Genomic DNA, 23,824 nt, shown 5'->3' with positions numbered 1-23,824 from the left:
AAGAGTTCTCCCTGGAGATTTAAAAGTACCCATGTTTCCTCATTTCTGGGAGTTGGTAATTTATAGCTGCTGGTCACATATTAAACAAGATCAGAGACTACTCCCTGACATCTTCTGAACATACTGAGGGAATTCAAATGATTACCAGCGTATCCTGCCAACAAATGACGACACAGGGACTATCTTGAGGGAGAGTGAACACAAAAACGAACACAGAACCCAGGCAGGCTGCACACAAAGGGACACAATTAAATGGTTTTCACGATTATTCATAGTGCCGCTTTTTACCTCTGAGCAGTCGCCGGGTTCCGTGAGATGAGACATTTTTGTCAGTTATAGGTACGGATTGCATTGAATTAGAGCCCTTGCTGTTCCCTGATGCCCTGTGAAGGTGCTGCTGCTATTGATTTCATCTTTACAAGCGCACACACTGCTGTATCTAGAAGCTAAAGGCTGCTTTTTTTTTTTTTTTGCCCTCAACTAATCAGAGCATTAGAAAGATACGGTGCCAGTGTTGGCTTTCACAATGAAGTTAAAGACACTGCAGTGTCAACGTCATTCTCATCTCTCCCACTGTGCTGTTCGACTTCTGGGTTTTTCTACAATACCTGAGGACTGACAGAGACGTGGGCAAAAGGGATTGTTTACAAATTTTTTTTTTTTTTTTTTATGTGCCATAATGATGTCATCTCCATCTCTTGTGGTATTTTGAGAGCTCTGCTTGTATCCGTGCGTATGTCTTCGTGTGTATCTGTGCATGTGTGGGAGGGTGTTCTTGTCTATGTGCACATCACGTCTTGGCTGTGTGTGTTTTCGTGCACGCGTGTCTGCATATACATGTACTTCATGTGGAATGAGGTTTCATAGTGCAGTGATTGAGGGATATTACTGCCATCTATTGAGCCACAAGAGACTGAGCCGATTGAAATTTTTTCGAGTGTCCCAACACAAATGTGCAAATCAGATGCTCATACATTATTAAGCAGACACTTAGACACAGTAAGATTCAGTTAGGATAGTCTCCGAATCGCATAAACGCTTTAACACCATGCATTCATTTCCAGAATGTCACAGTCTGATGTACTTTATACACTAAATAAAATAAATGCATCAGAATGCATAGAAATAAAGTAAGTTAATACAGCTGTATTGCACCACACATTTCCGTACTTATAAAAAGAATAAATATCACATAGACTAAGATTTAATGTGTGTGTGGGCACAATACAGGCCGTGTCTATAACAACTTTATACTCAGCTGTGTACTACGTCACAAGTCTTAAATGAATATAGTATTGGTACAGTTAGTTATAAAAGTGTTCAGTGTAAATGAGTGCATCTAGTGAAGATTAATGACACACAAACACCTGTTTTTCAGAACAAAAGATGATCACGCTTATATCCTAAGATAAAAAAAAAATAAAAAACACAAATTCTGGGAGCTCCTGAAAGGCAGTGCTCAGGCTTCTACATTATCCAGGATTTTTAGAAAAAGAAAATTGCTATGTAAAGATTCAGATAGGGATCTGCACCTGTCAGGAACTGGAGACTTTATTCTTTTGTTTATATTGTGTCATTTTCATTCAGTCTTCCTGGTTAAAATTCAAAAGCACATGAACCTTCCTGCCCTACAAAGCCTCAGTCATAATAACGTTACTATAAATTAGACTTTAAAAGTCAACATAATGCATCCCTTATACAATGTGGTCCTTGTGCTGTATTTTTGACAACTGCAGGTCAATTCTAGGTAAATGAAAACAAAGAAGTACTGATTATTCTTTTAGTTTGTATTGAGTTCCTCTGCTGCTATCTGTTAGAAAAAGCATGAAAGATTCATGTCGGCCTTCCAGCTTATTTGATGTCTACAAGTGTAACCATAACCACCTTTTTTTTCTCATAGAATAGCACCGAGCAAAATCAAAGCACCTGATTCAATACAGCTGGTGTAATTTGATCAGGCCAATTTAATGCTTTCGTATAGTGTGGCAACAACTTCTAGCGAAGGTAAACATACTCAGACTGAATTAATTTTGCACTTTAGAGGGTCCTTTAGCTTAGTACTTAGGATATTCAGCACAGTGATAAGTTGCTGTTGTTAATGTGCATGTCAGCTGTATAAACCTCATCACATTTCACATTGAAAAAACACACTTTGATCCTAACAAATTATCAATACAGTGGTTATTTTTTCTTTAGGGAAGCACAAGTTTCTATCTGTTGTTACTCATTTTGATTTCCACACATCCTTGATTACGTCAATTGGCTTTAGCACAGTGTCTCATCAATGTCACACAACTACTTTTTTTCTACTCTGGTTTTAAGGAGAGAAACCTGTTTTAATCAAAGTCATTCTCACATAGCAATTAGATCTAATTAGTCCAATTATCAAGATTCTAATTACACTGAAATATACCCCCTAAATCTCATATCAATTATAGGATGTGTGACTTGTCCTGATCAGGAGACATGAAGAGAGTGAGAGAGAGACAGAGTAAAGAAAAAGCTGGATGGGAGGTAGACTAGATGAACATCCTCATCCTCCGGAGGCCAAATGACTGCAGAACTGACTCCATCGGTCCCCAAAGCTTTTATTCCAAAACACTGTATGGCCATTTGGGGATTAAATGTCACTTAACCTTTAGTCAGTTGCTTCATATTCAGAACTATTTTGTTACTGATTATGATGTTATGATTAGTTACATCGTTTTTCTATTTCAATTATATGACTGATGGATGATTGGGTTTTAGCATTAGAGCTATTACTATCAAATACTATTGTTAAGCCTGGATACAAAGCTGTGAAAATAATTGCGATTGGAAATAATTATCACCTGTATTTAAATCAAGCCTTATTTTGAAACATTTAATCACATGCCAACGTGTGGCAGGCACAAACAAGCACAAACGTACACAGTAAAGTGGTGCAGTAGGTGCACCAGCAAAACAAACACACACACAGCGTATTCTTGTTGTGGAGTCAGAGGGAACACACTGACCTAATTTCCCCCAGTTAGCTCGCCTCGTTGGGGACCAACGTTCCTCTCCACCCGTTTCCCCCAACTGAGCCTATCAGAGCACTCCCTAACTGTGTCTCTCTGCCTCTCTGTCTTCCTGTGCCCTCCATCTGTTAAAGTCTGTATACATGCTCAAGTGTAAGATTAGCAGCAAAGTGTAGTGTTATATTGTTCATGGCTACTCATCTGTATTGGTCTTTGGCACTAATTACACAGGATGCCACATGTGCATAAAACATTGACAGCATGCACCTTGTAGTGTCGTTTCTTTTGCTAAAGAAGAAGCATTACCACAGAGAAAAAGAAAGATTGGCCTGCAGTAGCAGACAGAGAGAAAAAGAGAGAGAGAGAGAGAGAGAGAGAGAGAGAGAGAGAGAGAGAGAGAAACCCGCCTGAAATAACAGCTAGTTCCAAGCTGTCAATCCCCTGCATACTGCAGCTACGAACCACAACTCAGTGCAAGGGTCAATCAATTCTGATGTAATGCTGGTAGGAGAGGTGGGTGGAGATGGCAGTGCTGGTCACCCCTGGCTCTCTAGTTCTTTCTCAGGTCTCTTTCCTGTGCTGAGGGGCCAAGAATGTGTGTGTGTGTGTGTGTGTGTATTTGTGTGTGTGTGCTTGTGGAAGAACATGCATGCATGTGTGAAAGAGAGGCTCCTGGCTACCACGACCCAACTGCACATGTTGGGGGTTTTGTGCTGCCAGACGCCCTGGGTCACTTCGGATCTCACAGGAACACACATACACAATCAACATGCTGCTTCCTTTATGGAAATCAGAGCTGTCAGCTCACTGACAGGCTAACCTTGCAATGTGATTGGTTAATCTGCGGTGATGTGGGTGTCAGTCAGAGCCGACTGCGGTCCCATTGGTGGTACAGGTCAAATGAATTTGTTTCCCACAGACATGTAAGTGAGGGTGGAGGTGGATGGGGGGGTCCAAATACATAAATGACAAGAAATATATGTGAGAGCATATGTATGTGTGTGTTTGTGTGTGTGTGTGTGGTGTGTGTGCGTGTGTGTGCGTGTGGGTGAGAGAGAGAGAGAGAGAGAGAGAGAAAGACAGAGAGAAATAACGCTCGTCCAGACATGACACTTCCCTCATGCCCCTCATTTGTCATTAATAACCACTTGTTCTCTGGTCTGACATAAACATCTAAAAACAATGGCAAAAGTCAACAAACGACTTCCCGAGAATGTGTTAGTGCTCTGTGCCCTCTGCAAATAAATATGAACTTTGAGGAAAACATCACTGACAGGCATCTAGCAGCATGACTCACAAGTTCAATATGATAATTTAAACACACACACGCACACACACACACACACACACATATGCTCGTAGCATCACTTTGAACACTTTGGCCTTCACTTTAGTTCCTCTTTCAGTCCTTGGTACCTCCCCAGCTTCTTGTACGCTATGTCTATCACCACTGCCATCTTCTGTTCCTTGCTTAAGGTAAAAATTTCTGGTTGGTTAGCCACTATCTTCCTGTTTGACTGAGTTTGGGTATTGCACAGGACCCTCACCTTGTTGTTCACTACAACCCGTTAAGAAGTCTTCCATTTGTCCAGCCCAACATTTTCCCCTCCCACAGAATCAGATAATGCCTCTTCCAATGCTGTCCAATATTGTCTTATGTCCTTGGCATCTCATATTGAAGCCACAAATACCCTTTGGCATCACTATTGAATGCCCCAGGTGTGCTAGTCTTTGACGTCCTGTTTGTCTGACCTCTCATCATGAAATTATCTATAACAGTTGTGGATACATCACGTTTTGGTTGATCAACTTAAGATTAAACCATCGGGTGCCTGGTGGGTCAGTGGTTGAGCATTGGGTTGGAATGCTAAAGCCTTCGGGTTTGAATCCCACACCACCAGGTGTGGCCCCACTCTGCCACCAAGGGAGGGTTGCCAAATTAAAGTGCAGAACACGTACCGCTGTGGCGACCCCTGAAGGGACAAGCTGAAAGCCACTGATCTAAGTTCAGATTAAATGCCCACTAACATTGAAAATGTTACACACATACTTCCCTACTATAACAATGTGTGTAACGGAGTCAAACCCTGGTCTCCTGTGGTAAAGTTCTTTGTCTTGTTGTATATATATCGGCAGGAATATATTTATCAGTAAATCACACTTTGTTGTTCATTGTCAGTTGAGAGCCAGTACAGTAATTGCACTGACACCGGAGTTAACAATTAGCTTTTTTTCTGGGCTGGGTTTGTTTGGAGGACCACATATATGACAGATGAGTGACATTTACAAAAACACGCATTTAGTCAGTCTATCACAAGCCTGTTATGTGGCCTTTGTTGAGCCTGGTGTTTTTGCCATCTTTCTCATCATTGTTGGCGTACATTTCCATCAAGGTTTGATTCTGTAATGCACTGACTTCACAGGAAACATTGTTTGCAGCTGGTCAAATGAATCAGTGATGTTGCAGATGTTGCATCTGCTCTTTGACAATCATGGCATTTAGGCTCTTGTTCAGCATGGAAAACTTTTATTTGCCCTACTCTCTTCTTGCCTTTTGTCTATCACTCACTTAATAGCACTCTGCATGCACACATAGAGTACAACACATAGTTAGCCTCTCTGGTTCATAATTATTTCCTCTTTCCCTCTCTCTCTCCCCCTGTTAATACCATCTTTATTGCACTTTCTCTGCCTCTAATTTTCTTCATCTTTCTCTCTCCACCCTTGCCTTATTCTCTCTGTGTCTCTATCTCTCTGGTGAAAATGTCCTGCAGTTATGAGGCAAGGTCAGTGAAGTGAAATCCATTTAAATACTGATGCAACTCTCGGGAGGCCTAGTAGCGCTCCTCCCAGTACGCCTCATCCAAATTGATGAATGGATAGATCTCCCTAGAACATTTACTGTTTGTCCTGCCTTAATCATTCAGTGTATTTACTGGCACCATGTTTTGTGTATTTTTGCAAGGCACCAAAAAAAAAAACTTTATAGGAGGAAAAACAACCTGTTCTTCATTGTTAAGAATTATGAAGGTAGTTGTAGTAGCTGCGTTTGTAACGACTGCCTGGGAAGTCCCTGTGTCTTTGTTGATCCCAGGTGCATCTGCATTTGAAATGTTTCCACCCTAGTTTATGGTGCACCAAGGGACCTGCCATTTCCATGTTTTAATCCCTTCTCATGCAATGTTAGGCGCTCCATAAAACTGCCACATGTTGCACAGCAGTGAAACGGCTACCTCATGGATACATCTAAACTATTCCAAGGTGTGTAAAGAGGCCAAAACGCACTTTTGCAGGAGGGATTTGTTTGGCTAGTGCAGGACTCACAAAGCTGGATTACTGCTTGTTAAATTAGTGTACTTGAATGATTCTTTGGCTGGTAGCCTCAGACCATTGCCAGTGAACAAACAATATGAGTTTAGTATAAATATGGATACCACGATATCGGAAACAGGCTCAAACAAGTAGTGGGACAGCATGTCAGTTTGTTTCCACGCAATGATATTGCATATAGTGAGTTAAAGGAGTAAGGTGACTCCTTTAACTCACTGTGGGTATAATTGATATAAGCTACAGGCTACAGATTTGAATTGGGAAGCCTTAGATTTCTTCTTAAAACTAAAGAAATGCTCCTCATGCTGTATACTATAAGATATTTGTTCCTGCCATGTCATGCAACTCACAGAAGCATTTCCTGAAAGGCTTTCCTCAGGTCAGATGGCAGCTGTTGAAATTTCTGCTAGGCACCACAATGGCCCCAAATTGGTGCCTTGTGTAACCCCAGGACCTTTATTATCTTAATAAACATATTTGTGGTACATGTAGGTTAAAAAATGTTTAATACTAGAATCAATGCGGTCTCCTGAGGGAAATTAAACCCCTTAACCTCCTCCCAATGCAGGCTTTGAATTCAGTTTAATTCAACTATAGTTATATAGTCCAATTGACAAAAACATTATCTCAAGGCACCTGTTCCGATTTACAGAGACAAATACTCCAAATCCTCCTTGAGGATTGAAACATCCAACAGAACCAGGCTCAGGGTGAGCAGCCAATGGCTTTGCGTGATTAGGGTGAGCGGAAATAGAAAGAAAAGAAAAGTAACAAGAAGCAACAAACAAAGCACTGTGCAGGTTTCACCCACTATTACTACTACTATCATAATTAATTAGATATCCTAATTATCAAACATTACCGTTTGCTGTACCAACCTCCTGGCACTAACAATGTATGTAGTGCAGTATTTTATCCTATCAAAAGGTCTACAATGGTCTTCAGTCTAATCATCAAAAGAGCTCGATCAGGATGTGATTTATGTGCCAGCATTGCCTCTCATGCAGTGCTATGTGAGGCAGAGTACTCATGTTCTTTTCCATGGCCCTCTAATGTTTGCCTACATGTGAGAACCTCCCTGGCATTGTAAAAACGAGCAACCAACAATTAGTCAAAACATGGATTCCTAATCTAGTGGAACATATTTTTTCACTGTTGTGTTCTCCCCAACTCCCTGTCAGCTGCAAATAATTCTGATAATTCAATGGTGCACTGTTGTACAATTTTAATTACTCTAAATCTGCAGCTGAGTCACTATTCCATAATTTTCTTTTAACTATACCCCAAATACCTGCCACTGTGCTCCCATTTTCTCAATGAAACACATGTATGTGTATCCTTGCTTTGCCAGGGTCTCTGTAAAAAAGCAGTGGTCATAAAGCTCCCAATTGGTAACGTAATTGTAACAAATAAAATTTAAAAAATAAAAGGAGAGAGAGAGATCTCAAAGTTAAATCTAAGGCATTTTTTGTTTTTTTCCCAGTATAAATAAAACTTCTCACAAGATGCTATTAAAATGACTCAATTATCTTAAAAGCCTTAAAGGCATAAAGTGCTGCTCTGTTCAACTTGTTTTTATGCACACCCACATTCAGAGTGGTTTAGAAAATGATAGCTGCTCAGTAACCAATGATTATCATTTAATACATCTTGCGGGAGAGGGTTGTTTTGTGATTTTTACTTTGCGAGGTTTCATAGCTTCCTGCATTATATTTGCCCCACCTGTGCAAAGCCCTGCGTATTTGTCAGTCATTATAAAAGCATGCAGTGAATAGGCAGTTAAAGCTTAATGTTTCCATTGTTGGTGTATATGGCGTGATTCTTCTATCTTATATCAAGAGCATATCTCCTTTTAATTTGAGAGCATGCTGAAATGATTTTGTGTTCATATTTTGTAATGCTTTCTCTTAAAACCCTTCCTTAACATTCGACATGTCTCTGCTCGTGCTCAGTTTTTCTCTCAGATTTACTCTGCTCCTGTTCAAAACTGTGTTCTCTTTAATTTCCTGTGCTTCACCTCAGACCCTCCTCCTCAGGCCCAGGTGCTGTTGCACAGTTACACAACTTCTGATGTTAGATCTCTGCACTCACACTCAGATTTTTGTGGGAATGAACTGAAATGACCCTATCAAAATTAATCAGCCAGTAAGATTCATGCTGCATTGACCAATAATGTGATGGGGGCGGGCAGAACATGAATCTTCTGTACAGCGTTAGCATGTAGCATTGTGCTGTCTATCAACTATGATTTACCAGAGATGAAAAGCTCATTGTTACTATTTCACATTCTTGGAGTTGGACCATAGGTGCACGACACGTCATCAAATTTTTAGATGTGCATAAACACAAGCAGGCAGTGCACTAAACGTGAATTACATATATATGTAAAAAAAACAACTCACACATTTTAACAGCAAAGGTTTTTTGTGAGCAGTTTCATAAGGGCCATTCAGTGTGTGTACAAACAGAAAGTGCCTGTGTTCGTCTGTGCGTTTGTGTATTGGATTCTAACAGTGCATACCGCTGCTTTAATGAAGACATCACAAAGTGCCATAAAGAGCTTTATGAATTTATTTGTTACTCACTGACTGTATAGGTTGTTCATGCACCTTGTAATTGTGTTTTCTGCTCATATGTTATTATGGCATTGATGTGTGTGCTTATTTTACCACATTACCAGTAAGTAGCATCTTCAGTGAAAGACAACTAAAAAACAGTGCACCTGTGTTCTAAGTTCATTATGTTTAAAAAATATTATTAGATTAGATTAGATTACATTAAAACTTAAAACAGAAGACGGATGACAAACGCTGTCACAAGCTGAAGTAAATGCATTACGAGCATTGTTCCAAAATAAAATGTAAACAAAGATGAGGTATCTTAAGTCTGATCTCCTAATGCCTAAGATAATCACACCTAGATAATCTCCACAGCACTTGTTCACTGGGGCCTTAAGAAAATAATTACATTATCTGTCAATCTTTTAAGTCTGTTTTCACACCATATATATATATTTTTTTTTTTCTATTTTCCTGAAAGCAAACCATTCTTAGGATATGTGGGGAAAACGTGTGCCTTTACTGCATTTATAAACAATGCCGGTGGCCCAAATAAGCAAGTGACAGAAAATAACTTAATCCCTAATATAAAATAGCTTAATCCTCAATATAAAGGGATAAGTCAAATACTTTAAGTGGCCTTGGATTGGAGCGTTTAGCTAGCAGGGCTGTGTGGAGGAAATGAGGGTTACCTTCACTCTCCTTAGCCCTGGAGCCCTCTCACAAGAAATCTGCCTTTTAAAATACAACACCCTACTGTACTACTCGGTTTCTTCCAACCCTCCGTCTCTCATTATATGACATCTTTAGGGTTTAATACTTGTCTGTACTTGATTTTCACTTTGTGCTATTTTTAAGAGCGCAGCTCCCGTTTGTTGTTATGCCACACTGTGTTTAGGGATGCAGCCTGGGAAAACCAGTCCAGGAAATGGTTGTTGCTCCCTTGGTTGACATAGTTATGCTAGTTAAATCAGATTTAAAGGCGCTGGCACACTCTGGTGAGGTTTAGAGAGGATGATGAGTCCTTGTGCAATCCGCTTTGATAATATGGGAATGAACAACAAATACATCAGAACTACGATAATGAGGGAACAGCTTCTGGCCCAGATTTAACAGAATCATATAAACTACAATTAAAATATAGTATTATGTGCCACTGCATGCCTGTTGAAATGGTTAGTTTCATCTATGTGCTGCTAAGCCACATGTTATCAAGCCGTTCAGGGGACAAGCTGTGATATTGTAATGAAACATCCTTCTTTCCTGCAAGATAAAAAGCCCACACCTCCACCCTCTGCCTTTCCCTCATTTCCTATATTGTACTTTTGTAATTGGAGGTGCCATAATGAAATCAATTCAGTGGTGATAACAGATTTCACATCATGTTACCAGTTTCCTTTGGAAGAAGCTGTGACACGAAGGCATCTAAAAATATTCCTCTTTCAAGCATCATCAATATCTTCATTATATGAAAGATGGGTGTCACGTTGCATTTGCTGTTTTCGTTTAATGCCACATGACAGGGTAGCATCTTGCCTGTGTCTGTGACACACTGCTTTTTGTCTACTCTGTAATTCCACTTTTGCAGACATGCAGAAAGCAGTGTTGTACCACACAGTGAAACAAATCGTGATAAAGCCTGCAACGGAATGGAAGCGCCTTTGTTACATCCTAAAAAGAAAAGCAGTGACAAACATTTGCTTGTACATTATCATCTTCCTGTTTGCCTTACAATTCAAAACACTGCGTAAACACACACTTGACACTGGCATGTCAACTTTCAACATGACATTTCTTTTTCATTACAGTGAACTGATATCTACCGCCAAACCTCCTGGAAATTCGTAGTGCTGTGCACGCTTGTGTGTTTCATATACAGTAGTTTTGTCTTCTAAAAGTTCTTTAGTGCCAGTAGCACTAATTGTTGCTGAGGCCGAGGCACTGTATGTTTAGTAGGAGTTACAGTCCAGTGTGCTCCTATCCACAGATGGACCCAAATGATCTTCATTTTCAACATCCTGTGCAATTGCTGGTAATTTTCCAGCTTCTTATACTCCTTATTTTTTATGTTGCTGTCACTTGGAACTGAATTTTAATTAGCACTGCCATCTTTTGTTTTTTGTCTTCTACCAAAATCTGGTTGGTCATCCAGTACCTTCCTGTCTGTCGGGATCTGGAAGTCCCACAGGATATTGTTGTTCCCTATGACTTTCTGAGCGGTCTTTCATCTGGGTTTGGGAGGGTCCAGCATATACAGTAATATCTGCAGATGTTCCTATATAGGATGCTTACTACTTTGTTGTGCTGTTTGCTGTATGTTATTTTTGTCTGCATTTTGTTGGAGTGTCTCTGAAGTCTCTTTGCACAGTCTGCACCTTGGGTCTTGTCAGGTGTGGTAGACCCCTGTGGCCTTGACACTTACCAGGCGCTGTCTGAATACTTCCCAGATAGTGTACAGTGTCTTGATGTTAGACCAAGACTAGAGCGAACACCCTTATGCATTGAGAGGAGTTTCCTGAGCTTTATACTGTGTTTCTCCTTGTCTTCCTTTTGACAAGTTCACTATGGTTAGTAGAGTGGCCGCCTATTGACCATAAGGTCAGAGGTTCGACCTCACTCTTCCCGTCCAAATGTTGAAGTGTCCCTGGGCAAGACACTGACACAAGACAAGATTTGTTGGTAGGTGGATGGTTTTGTTCCGTTGTTTGAGCCTTTTAACAATAGTCTGACAAAGCCATACTGTGTCTGTGCTGTAGGAATTTCTGCACTGCTGTAAGAGTCTTTAGCCAGTAGGTGTGGATCAAGTCTGGACTGGCACTGTCCAGCTCTTCATGTTCTTGATTTTCTGTTGAATGTCTGCTACTGTGATGGTGACTGATTCCTGTTTTGGGAGATGCCTGTGGTCTGCTCCCAGGTCCTGGTGCCACTGGGCACTGGTGTTTGTGATATGTCTGATGCTGTTTTCTATTCCTGCCATTTGCTCTTTTTTCAGTACTGTCTGGTTTCTGCTTTAGGAGGCTCTTCAATTACGAGTAGAAGAGCAAGAAAAAGAACTGAAAGATGCACTAGGAAACTTGCTTAAGAGCTATTTAAGAATCCAAAACAAACAACAGAGGACCTAAGAAATCACTTAGAGGCAACTAGAAAAAAAGGCCACATCTCCACAGTCAAGCATAGTCTGCACAATTCTGGATTACTTTGGAGGAAAGCAGGCAGGAAGCCTTTGCTTTCTTTTAGACATAAGGCAGCACCTTGAAGTATGCGAAGGAGCAGGCGAAAAAAGTTGACTGAAGACTGAATTATTTAACAGGTATGTGTGGTGAAAACAAAACCTCCTATGAGGAAATGTCCACTGTCCAGAGCTTATTTCTCAACTCTCTCCGAGTTCATATGTGAAAGAACCTTTTATAAACAGGAATGCAAACTTTGGCAATGATTTAATATTCCTTTTTTTGCTATAGCTTTCTTTTTATACACTTCTTGACCATTTCTGTTACTTTGATAAACTAACTAATGATAAACTAAAATTTGTCCTAGCTGAATTTGCATTAATTATTACTCCAATGAACCACAACATTGACTTTGGTGCTGTTGATAATGGACAAGGATCAGCTTGGCCACTGTGAGCAGTCTGCAGCTACAGTAAACAGTCCCATACTGAGCGAAAAGTGATACACTGTGTCGGTAGTAGAAGTACCCAAACGCAATAGTAAAGTAAAAGTCCTCTACAAGTTCTCTACTTCTCTACAAGTACCATCTTAAATTAGTCAAGTAAAAGTACTAAAGAAATTATCAAAATTTTACTTAAGTTATAAAAGTAAAATTACTCCACTTAGAGTATTTAAGTTGTAAATGATAGTAATTATAATCAGTATTTATCAGTAATTATCATCAGTATATAATCAGTATCAGTATCAGATGCAATAGTAATAGTTCAAATTTTAAGAATCAAAGATCGCTGTTAATAAAGATGGAGCTGATTATTTATGTGATGGTATTTTGGGAAGACAGAACAGTGTATATATATATATATATATATATATATATATATATATATATATATATACACACACACATACACACAAACACATATATATATATTTATTTGTATTTATACACACTAAGAAACTTGGCATCTACAAATAATTTAACACTTTCAAAGAGGGAGCCCACCACTCAGGGAAATCAAAGATGATCTCTTTTGCTTTAAATACTGTTCATATTTCAGCATCAATGCAAATAAATAAGAAATTACAATTCTGCGTTTTGCTGTGAGTCTCAGTTAATTATTTGGTCATAGGAGGAGAAAGCAATACAATTGATTCTGTTTTCTTCTCCTTTTTTTGTCTTTAGGCAATGTACCATTTTCCCTAGATACACACTACAAAGTGAATTCCAACTGTGTTCTGGGACAAAGTGCTGAGACACAGGGATGTCCACAGGCAAAGGCCTTAAGTCACACTATGTGATGCTAAGCATAACTCCGCTGTACTGTGTACACCAACATTAGCCTTGGTCTAATTACTGTCAGGCAGCTGATAGGGGTCATTAGTGTGTGCTTGTGTAGACAAACTATCAAACATTTATATTTAATATTTACTTACTGTCCACTATTCTATGATTAAGTTTTTATAGTTATTAGCAATCCATATTTTGAGTATCCTTCTCTTCTCTCCCCTCCTCTGCTCTTCTTTCCTCCTCTCGCCTCCACTGCTCCATCTGTGCCCTCTATATGAAAGGGAATAGTTGAGCAGGCCCGACAAAGGGCGGCACAGAGGAGGCAGAGGTGCTAAGGGAAGCTGAGCACTGCTGGAAGGGATTCTATCTGTTTGTGTGTGCATGTGTGTGTGAGAGAGAGTACATCTGTGTACATGTGAGAATGTGTGTCAATTTGAATACTACATTTTTTCCTACCTTGTGTACTGTATGGGTATATTGTCGGTTAAAATTCATTTGAATAATAAAGGTAATGGAGGGAAAAGGAAGTATTTGCACTGTAAATGCAACATAATCTAAGTAATAAGCAATGTTTAAAAAATTTTTACAATTTTTATAGGGAATTTAGTAAAAAAATTTTTTCTTTTAACATAATATATATAAACAATATAAATACAAATGTAAACAATTTATGTAAATGGCAAGTAACAAATACGTTGATACTAAACATATCACAAAAATAAACACAAATGGCATTTTTATTTATCCTCAATGTCTTGAAGTATAAATGTTTGTTTCATTAGAGCAATATTAAACATATTTATGTTGGGGTTTTTTTATCAGCACTAACAGCATTTGGTTAAGGTTAAACAAAGATGTGGCTTAATGCAGAAACAAATTACCACTCACTTTACATAGTCTATTTTTTTGTATATTAGTAATATGTTTGAAAAATTATTTAAAAAAATGAAAGAGTGAAGAAGAAGCTTTAATTTGTGATGTGTGGTGTGTCTAAAAACAGATCACCATTGACTGGACCTGGTTCGCGCCCTTCACGCCTGTCTAACCGAGCCCGCCTGACCCTCCGCATGCTGCCGTCCGAGCTGGGCCTGCCATTGCCGTGGCAACCACAACAACTCCACACTGGCTGGCGTAGCTCCGTTCAGCGGTTCGGCCTCATTATGCTGCTGCTGGCTTTGATGTGGTTTGTGAGGCTCTACCTGCATTACTGCAGCCAGTGGCTCTACCTCCAGGCCATAGCAGTTCCTGTCAACAAGTGAGTTTGCTTCCTTTGATATCGCCCTTCACACACACACACACGCACGAACGGGGGGAAGAGTATGGATACACGTATGCACAGAGAGAGCAGAACTACTTAGACACTTAGCGAGCAGACATATCTCTGCTATATGGAGAACAGATACATACATAGATTTCTGAAGCATATATGCAACTTGCACAAACAATTGGTGCAATACGATGTGGAAAGGATAAAGAGCAGAGAGAATGGGGATGTGCACTGTGTCTAAAAAAGTGTGTTGGCAAACGTGCACAGTAGATACGCCGAAATCATCTGTTTGGAATTCCCCCATTAACATTTTAACAAGGCTTTCAATATTAACCAACAATTGCTGGGGGAGTTTGTTGATTTCACCACACAGCTTTAAGTCCCAAAAGGCTTTATTATTTGGAAAGAATTTATTGTTATTATTTGGTCCACAGCATTGATAATAAACAGCAATAGGATACCACAGAATGGTTAAATCACATCTCAGTGGCATATGGTGCTGATTTAATTTATCACAATAAAAAGAGCTGGCTGCAAACATGCATACAGGCAAGTTTTTATTGCAATGACATGGGAGAGCAAATATCACACATTAAATTATGGAAAGTCAGAGAGGAAGGCAGAGGGGAAAAAATGTGTCTGAGTGTAAAAACGGATGGACTGAGGGGACGGATTGAAGGTGAAAAAAAAAAAAATGCAAAAACAGAGGGGGTCAATGTTGGATGACAACTTCCACATGTCCGAATCTGCTGCTCTCCCTTCGAGCATTTCTCTCTCCATGCAAAGGCCAGAGCTGGTGGTTTCCAGTGAGTGAGAGGGAGGGAGAGAGAGAGCAGGGGAGAGACCAAGTGACAGTCAGAGTGGCTAGAGTGATGACAGGCTTCCTTCCCTTCTTGTTTCTGTCTCACTTTCTCTTTTTCTTCCCCTCAAAGTCTGTCTAGCTTTCTTTCTTTCCTTCCATACAATCCGCCCTCAGACATCATCAGACAGCAAACACCCAAGAACCTGTGTTGCTTCAGTCATCTGTGACTTTTTCTCTTTTTAATTTTCTTTTCTAGTAAGAGCAACCATAAAGTCAGTCAGTCTAAAAATACAAAGTCTCAAAACTGTATTTAAAGGTTTATTTTCAAATTTATTTAAAAAGCTCTTATGACCATTTGTGTACACTTGTGTAGTGTGTTTCACCAGTCAGTTGTATGTATTATTATATAATACATTTCTAGACTTTTATTGTTAATATTATATATTTGTATATATTTGAATCCTGAATTCTGTACAGTGGCTGGGTCAAATTGTATGTGTTCTTTGTGGTATATTGGTATTATTTTTTATGCTGATTATACATTTTTTTAAACCTAATATGATAATCTGCTGTGCTACTTTGCACCCTAACTGCTGCCGCTGACAGTTTGCTGCCCTGCTATTCTCTCCAGCTCATGTACTTGCATAGGTCAGTTTTTTGGAGCTCAAAAAGCCACAGAAGAATAAGTAATAACATCAAACTCTGTTCCGGTCATCTAAAAAAGATAATCTCCTGTGCTCTAGTAGTACTTTTAGGGGATTAAGAATGTTTTTTCCGAGATTTGTCTCAGATAGAACACCAATGGACCTCTACTGTCAGATTAATGGACAGAATCTAGGAGACGCTTGACTCTTGGAGCAAATCAGATGGAAATTAATGAGCAAAAACTGGACCTCTCCTCTGCTACCACTGGCTCTACCTCTTCCTGATGGATGGGAAGATTAAGAAACTCATGAGGCTTGCAGTAAACGTAGAGTCTAACTTACTGTACAATTGGAAGCCTGAAGAAGCTCATGTCTTGAAACAGCAGAGGTGTTAATATTGTTACTAGTCCGTCAAGTTGATCTTCTTTTAAATTAACTTTACTTTAGTAAAACATGGCATCAGGGGGTATTGAGTCCAAATTAAAAATATTTACCCATAAACGGAGAATTTCAGTAAGAAAACCTCCCTCGGAGTTTATGTGACCTGAGACTGGGGCAGACTGGGGTTCACCTTTTAACACAACAATAGCCTGAAGAATGGAGCCAACACTACACTGGTTTGACTTTTCTTAAGTGGCCCAGATAACACTAGACTTAAACCCAAAGAACCTCTGTGGAGAGACCTGAGACACTGCCCATCCAATTTAATGGAGATTGAGAGGATCAAATCCAGGTGTGAGAAGCTTATAGCGACTTACACAGGAAGACAAAGCTGTGTTTGCTGCCAAAAGTGCTGAGTTAGGATGCTGAACACTTTTGGAGATTGCAGATTTCAGTATATGACTTATAACAACATTTGTAATGTTTGAAACATGTTTTAAGTAAGATTAAGTGTAGATTGATGGGCATGGTAGTTTTATTTCTTAATTTAATATAGAAAACAATAAAGTGTGTAGAGAACCTCCACTACAAATCATCAAGCCAATGTAATTTGCTTTTTATAAATAAGTAACAAAAACATAATCTTGCAAATAGCCAATAATAATGGAACGTGCAGTATTTATAATGAAGAAATGTAAATTAATCTGACTAGTTGCCTTGGACTTGCAAAGCATCAAGCATCACAAACCCAAATCACCATAAACTACACTCATATTGACGTATGCACACAGCACACACGGAGTCTACATGCATGCACATCACACTCATCAGTTTCCTCTCCTGTCAGATTCCAGTTTCACGCGCACACAGTGGACCTCATATACCAGAGTTCTTTGCTCCACACTCGGGAGGAGCTGACGATGGTGGTGGTGGGTCCCATGACCTTGAACGTAATAACGTTCCTGCTGGTTCTGATCAGATGGGGCTGTCAACAGATATTTGGCTCACCCCCTTCCTTCACGTCAAAGTTTATCATGGCTCAGGCAGTGTGGACAGTCCTCGACCCCCTGGCAGTCTTTGCAGTGGACGCCGTCCTCGGGGTAAGTCACTTAAAAATAACTTGGACACTTTAAATAGTTCACTTTATCTTGGCAAAGTGACTTTAGAATGCAGAAAAAAGAGGAGGAGAGAGGGTGAAAAAGAAAATGGCAAGGTTAGACGAGTGTCTTTTTTTGGCTGTGGGTTGGATTTTGTCAGTGAGAGAAGACAGAAATAATCTGGGTTTTTCAGTTGGGAATTGTTAAACAAGAGAAATCTGAATCAAATCCTAATCAGACACCCTAATGACCAAATAAGTCATATTTTGTACCAATACTAATAAAAATATGCAAAAATTTGTTATATATGTGATATGAAGACCAGCTGACGAACATATGAAATTAAATTCTTGAACCGTTGTGCAATGGTCGAATGATGACTCCCCCATATTCCAAATGTCCTGTCTTATTACTGTACATCTAAAAGTCACAGAGTGCAGGAGTTCACGAGAAGAGAACAGACTCACTTCTGCACTAAAACACAGCTCTGAATGATACCAGCATCTTGTGTTCTCCAGAACAAAGTCAGGAAAAAAGCACCATTGGAATCTGAAAATATAAAGTTTAGAGTTAAAGGATCTGCCCCATGTTATGTAGCTAGAACAGGTTTTTTATTTTGAATTGTTAATTGCCACAACATGTCAGGAGATTTGTCAGCCTGTTGATTATAAATAAACTCAGATAAAATAGAAATGCATAAGGAATTTTTTGGATTAACTTTTTGCTGATTTTTAAAAAAAAAAAATTGTTTCAATCTCTGTGTCCTTAGCGTCTTGCCTACAGCCCTGACATACCAGTGGGTGATGCAGCCAAGCTTTACTGGCACTTTTATCGAGCTGACCAGTCAGGTGTAGCAGGAGTGATCATCACTTTGTTCCTCTATGCAGTCCTTCTCCTGCTGTCTATCACCATCCTCTCCATATACCTGCTCAGGTAAGATGACCTCATCAGGGCTTGTGGAACAGTCGTCCATTAAGTGTGAGGTTGACGGAGTGGAGGAGAGTTCATGCAAAGCAGAAATGACCAAACGGTATAGACATGCAGATTTAAATCTTTTATAGGTAAGAATTGATTGGATCACTGACACCATGGCAGACATTGATTGGGTAGACAGGTGAGACACCCTAGGACAGCCAATTGTGTTATGGTAATGGAAGAAAGAGGAAGAGGAGGAGAAAGAGGAAATAAAGGGAGTAAAATAAAGTTTAAACTCAAACCCAAAACTCTTTAAGAATTCACCAATATTACCCTAATTAAATAATGAAATTATACTTGTTAAGGTTGAAAATACCACAGTGTTGCACCTTCTTTTTTTTTTCATGTTTTTGTCAAACAAATATGGAAAATGTAAGTGTATATGTAAACACTCATAACCAGCAGGTCAACATGGAATTTACACATTTATTGATTGACAACAACAAAAAAAACAAACAAACAAAAGACGTCAATTGAATGTCTATAGAAGAACAGATATTAAAGTTGCTCAGTGTTTTTTTTTTTTATTTATGGACAAGAAGATCAGCATATTATTGACAGTGAAGTTGTGACACAGATGTCATTATGCTGTCAGATAAGTGCACTTTAAAGCTTACATGCTCACAGATTGTTACCAAGATGAGTTACAAATATGGGGGTGGAGCCGTTAACCCTGTGTCCTCACAGCTAGAAGGTTGTGGGTTTGTGTCCCTGGCTGACTTCCTCATGTGGAGTTTGCATGCTCTCCCTGTTTTTGCATGACAGCTGGGACAGGCTCCCCGTGATACTACAGGATAAGCAGCCACAGACAATGGATGGAGTTACAATATGTCCCCGTCTTTTGGAGCAAAACTTTATGCACTCTTTTTGGCTATAAATCTCACGCTCTAATAGCAAAGAACCACCATGTTCATGGCTTTTAATATAAACGATTGCTTGGTTATTTCCTTCAGGCAAAACATGTGGTGGTTGGCATGTTCACATGAATACAACTGGTTTGTGTCTGGTCAGTGGTAGAATCACTGCACGAGCTGTCATTGGGGAATGATCACTCTAACACCTCTTCTATAGAGTGAGGGGGAAGACCCTTTCTACTAGCCCACTATTCTTAGGCACCTGTTCAGGAATAACTCTCAATCCTCCACCCCTACAGCCTGCTGCACATTGAACTCCTGCCACAATTTCTTTTACTTCTCCATACACAGTAAAGCACAAAAAAAGCAACAATGAGAACAAATGCTGATCTAATCCATTTTGATTGTATAGTCGCATGGAATTACTTATGCAGTTTTGCATCTACCCCACACATCAACACACAAACTGAATTAGCAGACACAAAAACGGAAATACACACATGCATCACACAGTTGCCTTTTTGAACATGCTATACTCTGCAATTGGTTGGGGAATTGAAAGCGTTCCTAATTCAAAAGTTAGATGCGTTTTGATATAGCGTGAACATGTTACCCCCGTTACATTATCCGATTAGGCTGAATGTTTTGCATGGTTGATATCACTGCAGGTTTCATACATATTGAAATGGACTGCATTTATATGGTTGCGAACACAAATACGTTATCTTAATGCACTGTGTGTTCCACTCATGTCTTTCAGATTGAGGTCAGCAATTCTGAAGCATTTACTTGCTAGGTTTGCACTGGTGTTTTAGGACTGAAACCGTTTTAGTAAATGTTTCTACTAAACCAATTCCTTCTTGATTAGTGGGGACAAACAGGGAAGACCAAACATGATTAGAAATATGAATCTCGCCAGCTCAAGTGTTTATGAATCTCAAGTGTTTAGTCAAAAATTGAGTCATTCATTTAGCAGGAGAATAGTACAGTACTGCACTGCAGTTGGGAAAGCAGATTTAAACATGCAAAACCACTAATGCCAAATTTCTCACGTATTGGGTGATTACGGCACAGAACCGAAGGACCTGTTTTTTGCAGCATAGATGTTAAAAAAGTAGAAGGGCAGGTGATAAATTACGAAATAATGTAACTCAGTATTCATCCAAGGTGTGTTCTTCCACCCTCATAAAAGACCAAATTCCATTAACAGCTCAAAATGTAAGAAAACCCTTCTTGAATTAATCAGTTTGAGATTGGCGGCCGCGGAGAGTTGCCATCTAATTTCAGTAAGCGGTACGCTTATCAGGCTCCAGCTAAATGGACAATATTAAAACAGCAGCCGGGAATAATGACTTCTGCCACTCAACCACCACACGGGTTTGTAGTGAATGTAGGCCACGAGGCTGAAGCGAGACTGATAATTTTATGGGTTACAGTTTCCTATTGGCTGCAAGGAAGGGGCTCTGACACAGAGCGTGACCTATTTCTAAAAAAAAATGCCTCAGGCTATATGTACAGATAGAACGGACTGTTATCCTTTTTTTAATTACAATTTAAGTAGCCTTTATTCACTGGCTGCAAAAATACACACCAGTGATGTGTTTTACAACTCTATCTTCTTTGAAACTTCATAAACACCCAAAAAGTGATGTTGCCCAAACAGTTTGGTGCAAAATGATGACAATGTTCAAGACTTTCATCCCCATAATCATTTATTCTATGTGTCTGTGGTTTTTGTGTGGATGTGTTTACTATACAAGTTTGCATGTATGGGTGCATGTGCATGAACTGTTTAAATAGGAGCTAACTCAGAGGCAAGGGAGCACTGATGCCCTTCGTTTTAACACCTCTTTTTACAGACAATTGCACTGATTTGCTGGTGTATTCACGTGTCCTGATATAAGTTGGTAAGTTAGGCCATTGATTAAGTGATACTTAGCATATTCAATGATTAACTTTAAGGTCAAAGTAATAGAAGACATTGCCCAATTCCTGAAACACATTTTGGAATTTTCCTTTGCCCTATAACAAGAAAGAAAAACCATGAACTGGCAAATCCCAGTGGATGAGAGATTATTGTCTGTGGTATAAACAAATGCATTTCATGTCAGTTTTCCCATACAAAAATAATCCACCCTGTTTGTCTTTTTATCCACTTTGGTCATGTTGTCTTTAATATTCTGTCAAAATATGTTCCATAAGTTAATACATGTGCTTAATGTGACCCCCCCCCCCCCCCTTTACTGAAAAAAGAATTGATGTGAGCCTTATCATCCAGGTCATACACAACATATAAGAATTACATACTTATGTTCGGGGCACTTCCAACACCAATGAAATCAGCCTGATTTGAAGCACAAAGATGCAAAGATGGTGAATTCCTCCAAGAGAGAGGCTGCATAAATGAATGAGAAGCGCAATTCAAGTGTAGGATGAAAATGAATGCATGCTATTCCTGTGTCTGAGGTCAAGATTCTACAAACATCCCTCTCCCAAGAGCGATGGGGAAGGATGCTGAGTTCAAAGCACCACACCAGCATCTTGTATAAATCCCTGTCTCCTTGATGTTGGTTTTATTTGAGAGTTGATTACCCTCTGACTGGCTAGAATCTCTATGGAAGGGCACAAGGTCTGTTGGTTTTGATGGTCAGCCAAGGCATTTGTTTACAGACATGGTGATTCTTTTTAGGGGTTGGCTGCATGCACCCTTGTGTGGTAAAAGAAAAACAACACTTTGGTGATGTGCGCTCATCTGGAAGTATGAATCGATATGCCTTCTGCTGTGCCGAACATTTTCTTGTGACTCAGGCTGGTCTCTCCAGACACATCTGTATGTCTGTTGCATCTGCCATGTTTGAAGTTCAGCATTAAAACTGAAGAAGATCCCAGGATTGGACTCCCACACAATAACAGATGTACAACTACGCAGACACACAGCCAAACACAGTCAGCTTTTGTTAACAAAAGGCTTCCCACTCACAGGCCAATTTGTTTGATTCCTTTTGCTCTTTTTATTGTGTTTGAATTGATGTATTAGGCTTTTATAGAGTGTTGTGCTGTCAATGTGCTTTGTGCAAATCAATAGAAGTTTCATATGTACTTGCAGCAAGTTGGGATCGTTGTGATTTGACCTATTCCATAAAAGCCAGCCAAATGACATGATGTTGTCTGGAATGGAGGTAGCCATCGACCTAGTTGCTTGCGGTTATCATCTTTAACATGACATGAAAATGAATGTTTTTCTTTGCTTTGACATTAAACCTAATGTGACCTTTACAGAGCAGAGACAGTGATTCAGATTTATTCCCGCTTCCACTCCTCACGCCTTTTCTCACCTAACAGATTCCACAATGATGGCCATATGCTGGATGTCTTCCAGCGCCTGACAGCCACGGAGGGTATGTACTTTGTGCCGGAAGACCAAGAGCTGTCCAATCAGGAACTGAGCTACATCGTCAAGAAGGCGGAGCAGTGGAGAGGCTTCAATGGGGAGAGACGCAAGGTGAGCACATTATTGCACTGCAGCCTCTCCTCTTGTCCTCTTTAAACACTTGGTGATGAGCTGGACGAATGGCTGTTTTCTAAAGACTGAATGAATTAAAGGCTCATTGATACTAATCTGGTCTGGAATTACAGTTGGTTGTCTTTAACCCTGGGAGGTTTCTAGGTACAGCACTGAAGTCAAAAGAGTAGATGTGGCAGGATGAGCGGGATTCTGAAAGGAAGATTAAATGTCCGCCACGATGGTGTCACACTGTCCATCATATTCAATTTGGCTGCTAAGATGGAAATATTATGTCCGAGAGGATGTATAGATTTGGCTCATTTTATATGATTAAAATTCCCTTACTTACATTTGAGATGACTCCGAATTCATCTCAGAGGTCTTTAGCTTCATTCTAATTAGTACAAGATAATTACCAAAACAGAAACTCGGCTAGCGGGTCTGATTAGTCTGTGGAAACCAATTTCCAAAGATATTTCACTAAAGAAATACTGCTCAGTCAACATACATAGTGGGATCATGTGCGTATGAAATACAGGACATTGCCTTTATGTTGACGTGTTGGTGTCAGGGAAATCAAGTTTGCATATGGTCCCATGATTTTAGAGTGTTAGCTCCAAACACAGTGACTGAATTGATCAAACTATACAGCCACTGGCACTACAGTGAAAGACAGTATGTGCTTCCACAAAAATCTTTATCATGTATGAATAGCAACCATTGTTCTGGCTGGTGACCTCACTTCACATGTTCTTGATTGAAGATCTTATCAAAACTGAGCTCAAGAAAAGGAAAAAAGATGATTCCCTTTGTTCACATGGTTGACACTTGAAGGTTTAATCCTTAACATCAAACTGTCTTATAATTTCTGTGAAGATTCCCAGTCGGTTCTTGAAGATCTCTCACTTCTCTGTGGAGCCAATCAACGACTCCACAGTTTAGAGGCTGCCTCTT

The 23,824-nt window shown here is 39.6% G+C and overlaps 1 protein-coding gene across 1 annotated transcript in view; it reads left to right on the top strand.

The window, feature by feature from the left end:
• The window catches only part of ofcc1 (orofacial cleft 1 candidate 1), a 131,590-nt gene that overhangs the window by 84,194 nt on the left and 23,572 nt on the right, over nt 1–23,824 (top strand). Inside the window, exons 14-17 of the mRNA XM_067487003.1 lie at nt 14,346–14,600; nt 17,287–17,539; nt 18,306–18,469; nt 22,708–22,867. Coding sequence (XP_067343104.1) covers nt 14,346–14,600; nt 17,287–17,539; nt 18,306–18,469; nt 22,708–22,867 — 832 coding nt within the window. The remainder of the gene's footprint in view (nt 1–14,345; nt 14,601–17,286; nt 17,540–18,305; nt 18,470–22,707; nt 22,868–23,824) is intronic.

The sequence above is a fragment of the Channa argus genome, chromosome 19 (assembly GCF_033026475.1).
Source record: "Channa argus isolate prfri chromosome 19, Channa argus male v1.0, whole genome shotgun sequence".
NCBI lineage: Eukaryota > Metazoa > Chordata > Actinopteri > Anabantiformes > Channidae > Channa > Channa argus.
Note: the sequence above shows the minus strand (reverse complement) of the source record. Positions and strands in the feature narration are given on the sequence as shown.